Source organism: Acartia tonsa, chromosome 6 (assembly GCF_053477335.1).
Source record: "Acartia tonsa isolate MP-2025a chromosome 6, ASM5347733v1, whole genome shotgun sequence".
NCBI lineage: Eukaryota > Metazoa > Arthropoda > Copepoda > Calanoida > Acartiidae > Acartia > Acartia tonsa.
Window position 1 is genome coordinate 51,132,670 of NC_137265.1, and position 4,279 is coordinate 51,136,948.

The following is a 4,279-nucleotide window of genomic DNA, read 5'->3' on the forward strand; positions in this document are numbered from 1 at the left end:
AAATATTGCTTTTCCCAAGAAAGATTTTTCATTTCATCTGTTCAGTTGTTCTCAGAGGATTTACATCCCATGTTTCTCATGTTATATAGCTTAACCTTAATATGAATCTTCCACAAATCAGTAATATTAGTTTAGAGTATTTTATGTAACACAGACTGTTAACTATTATTTGGTTTGGTCTTAAAAATTTACAAAATCTTTGGCTAAAAAAACATTACCTATTTTCCTTCCAATTTACTCTCATCAGAATGAGTAATACTGTTAGTACACTAAAATGGTTTATAGAGTAGCTGAGGTACTAAAAATAATCCTGTTTAAAAGGTTACAAATAATTTGATTCTTATTTTGACAAATAATAATGATGATATTTCAATTTGGAAACTAGAATTCATCAGGGGTAATAAGGGATAAGACAATGGATAATTAATTGATTAACATTTCCAAGGATGATAAACAAAAATACCTCTTATGCAAATGTTTAGTTGAGAAGTTTGAATACTACTAATTAGCAGGGAGTAAGGGAGGGGACAATGGATCGAATATTTAATTTTTAAGAGTCTCAGACTTTGGATACTGGCTTAAAGAGAATGTGCAAGAACTGACTTTGGGTACTAGCGCATCAATGCCCCGTTAACTAGCTGAGTTAGTTTTGAATATAGCAGACAGAAAAATTTGTCCTTAGATGACTGGTTTTAACAAATATTTTTCCCAAGAAAATGTCATTTCATGTATAGAAACTTTACTGTGATATTTATGTATTAAACGATCTAAGAACCCCTTGAATTTAGGTAGCAGTTGAGAAGGGTTGATGAAGATCTAAGGGTGATTTTTCTAGTGATTAATTACAGAATGTTTACTACATTGTGATGTACTGGTAATTTAATTTTCAAGTAAATGATTTTTTTCTTAGAACTAATTTTGTTCTCAATTATATTACAATAATCCCTTTACAATTTTGGTCAAATTTTCTGGATAAATCTGGTTTTCATTGCTTTCCAGTGAAAACTCTTATATTGAATTTATTGCCCATTGTCCCCTCCCTTACTCCCTGACTACTTAGAACCAACCAATCATGTTTAAATGCAAATAACTTAAGTTTATTATCATTCAAAGAGTTAAAAAGCATGCTTATGAATCTATGGGTACAAGTTTAATTAAACTGTTCAATGTTCCCTCCCTCCGTGTAATTGCTATTTTTTATGTTCTATTCTGACTTTTGTCAGACAGTCCATCTGTTACTGATTGTAAATTTAGGCATGTAAGAATCGTCGATTTGATTTGATACCTTTGACTGGGAAATCCTGTATCCATCAGGTATAATCTGAAAAGCCTGGTATCTTTTTAATAGCATTACTTACTACCAGTGTTGCGGAGCCGGAGCCGGGAGCCGCCATATTTTGTTGGAGCCGGAGCCGTAATTTTCGTTAAAAAAAGGCTCCGGACTACATAAATAAAGAGATTTTTTTATAAATTATAATTTGGCAACTCTATTTTGTCATGTGCAATGCAAATGCCCTTTTAAGTTTTCCAAGTCCATTTTTATCAAAAATTGAATTTTTAAAACCTTCAAAAGTCAAAAATAGACATGGGAAAAAAAATATGTCGAGTTTTTCTTGATTTTAGGTCGGAGCCGGAGCCGCCATCATCACAGACGACAACGCGGAGCCGCAACAAAATCAAACAGCTACGCAACGCTGCTTACTACGATTAAAAATATAAAAAAAAAACTTTAGTCTCTATAGTAGGTAATATTCGTTTGTCTCATTGTCTCTTTTTTTAAAGCGAAGCTTTTCTATAATTAGGGTCGGTCGGTCCGTACGTCCGTCCGTAACGGATAGCTTTTTTTGTCCTATTGATTTCAAACTTTGCATGCTGATCCCTGTATGAGTTAGGTACGATTTAGAAAGCGTAGCAACTCTATAATCATTACCAGGATGTCCGTACGTCCATTTTAAACATGTTGATTTTTTTACTTTTTTAACAACAAATTTTTATGTGATCTAATAATCCGATTTATCTGATTATTAATAAACTGATTCCTGGAACAACATAGTATAATATTATAAGCGAAGCAACTCTATAATCAAGTCTTTAAAATGTAAGTATGTCCATAAACATTCTTCTGTATCAAGTAGTTTTTCAACAATTTTACTTACAATTTTGCTTCGAATCTTAAACATTTATATTCTGATTATTCAATTCTGACACTATACAAGTGTTAATGTCCGTTTGTCCTACCGTTGTAGTGCTTCGCTTTTATGGATGTTGTCATCTTTGTTGGTTTGCTTTCATAGACATTTATGTCATATTCAGTTAAAATATTTTATCAAAAAATGAGTGAAAAAATCAAAATACCTGTGAAAACCCATAGAAAAGTATTTACAATAATCAGAATACACTAACATATAAATTATAAAAAAAACATTCACTATATAGTATATATATATATGTATATTATCACATTTTTTTCATTTTCTGAAACAAAAAGAAACAATAAAATTATAACAGATATAGATGAATATGGAAATATTGTACACATTTTTTAAACTGGTGAATGTTCAATGATAATAAGGAGCTATTTCAGATAAGAGTTAAGACAATGGATGATAAATTGGTAAATCCCTAATGATAAGAAACAAAATTACCCCCTCCTCTATTTAAAACTTATTGGTTGTGGGGTTTAAACACTGCTAGTTTGAATTACGAATCCAGAATAGACTAAACATTAACATATAATGATAGTAAATATTATGTATTTAACAGTACCTTAAACAAAAACTTTATAGATAGCATAGTTCCATGAAAGGAATTTCAATTACCTAAGTCTTTTTGATTTCTTTAAAACAAATACTATATTTCTTGTGTGACTATTTTTTCTAGGGTTGGCCCGTACTACCGACCGTCCGAATGATAGATAATTAAGTTTTTAAGAGTTTTTAGTATAGATAGACTTCCCTAACTGCCAGACCGCTCTTCAACTACTTTTTGGCCAATTTCATATTTTGGGTTTTATTTTGAGGCTATACTAGGGATCTAATTGTATCAGGCAATGAATAAGAAATAGATCTGCATTCGCATGACTATTAGGCAACAAAAATACTTGTATACATAATACTATTATTGATTGAAAAGTTGGGCTCTGCTAATTTGAACTAAATAAGCATGATTTGATTTGAAAAAAATATCAAAATTTTTGGATCAATTGCAGTTCACGGTAAAATAATTCTGGTAACAAATATTTCCAAAAATCTATGAATTTTAAAGGCTGCTAGCTGCCAAACGGCCGAACGTATAGATCATACCCGATCACCATTTTAAGCGGCATAAGAAGGCCTACAAATAATCTGGAATAGCCAAGATCCAATGATGCACAGAAAAAGCTTCACTGAAGAATAAACGCGTAAAATAGGTCTTTTTCGTGCATTTCTCTGCACTAGGAGATAATTGAGCATTATTGATTTTTGGCTATTTGTAGGAATTCTTATACCGCTTAAAACAGTGTGCAGGCATAATCTGAACGTTCAGCCGTTTGGCAGATAGCAGCTTTTGCAGTCTTGCAGTCTTAACAGGACAATAAATTCCGGTTAAGTAAATACAAATCTGATAGATTACTTCACTGTATTTAGAAGGAAGTAATTATCCAATGTTAAAATGACAAGAATAAATAGTAAGGATCAAGTTGGTAATACCACGAGAATTATCCGAGAAATCTTAAAGGATAAGGCAGCAGGCGATAGAATGATGTAAATTCTTAATTATGATAATCATGTTTACCCCTTCTGTAGATTATATCATTGATTTTAAAGCCTGGACACTACTTATTTGAAACCAATCAATCAATACCCAACATTTTTAGCTACCGAATAATATATCGTGGGTAACTTTGGGTAACAGTGTGTGCGACATGTTCCCCTTTTAACTCTGTGTAACTAATTGTCTGATTGTAAATGTAACAATAATTCTTAATGACGCTACACTTTGTAAAACCTCAAACTTTAAAACTGCAACTGTTAGGTTATGAAAGGTTTAATTAATATAGAAGTACTTTTGTGCAAGGAGGGAGGGGACATTGAACTATAAATAACACTGGTACCCAACGTTTTATAACCATATTTTCTCATTAATTGGCTCAAAAACATTGGGTACATTTATTGCATTTTAATTAGTTGATTGTTAACACTTTCAACCATTTTTTTTGTTATCTACAGTAAGTGTTACTGTTATTGGGATACATATTAAATTATCATCCATTGTCTTTTCCTTTAGAACTTTTAAATCT

At 31.4% G+C, this 4,279-nt stretch overlaps 1 protein-coding gene across 4 annotated transcripts in view; it reads right to left on the reverse strand.

Moving 5' to 3' along the window:
* Nucleotides 1-2,477, reverse strand: part of fus (epithelial splicing regulatory protein fusilli) — a 103,035-nt gene extending 100,558 nt beyond the window's left edge. For all 4 annotated transcript variants that reach the window (XR_013880836.1, XM_080165239.1, XM_080165241.1 and 1 more), the window contains exon 1: nt 2,356-2,477. Coding sequence is in view for 3 of the 4 variants with exons in the window: in XM_080165239.1 (XP_080021365.1) it covers nt 2,356-2,405 (50 nt within the window). In the remaining variant the exon portion in view is untranslated. The remainder of the gene's footprint in view (nt 1-2,355) is intronic.
* Between the last annotated feature and the right edge of the window lie 1,802 nt (nt 2,478-4,279).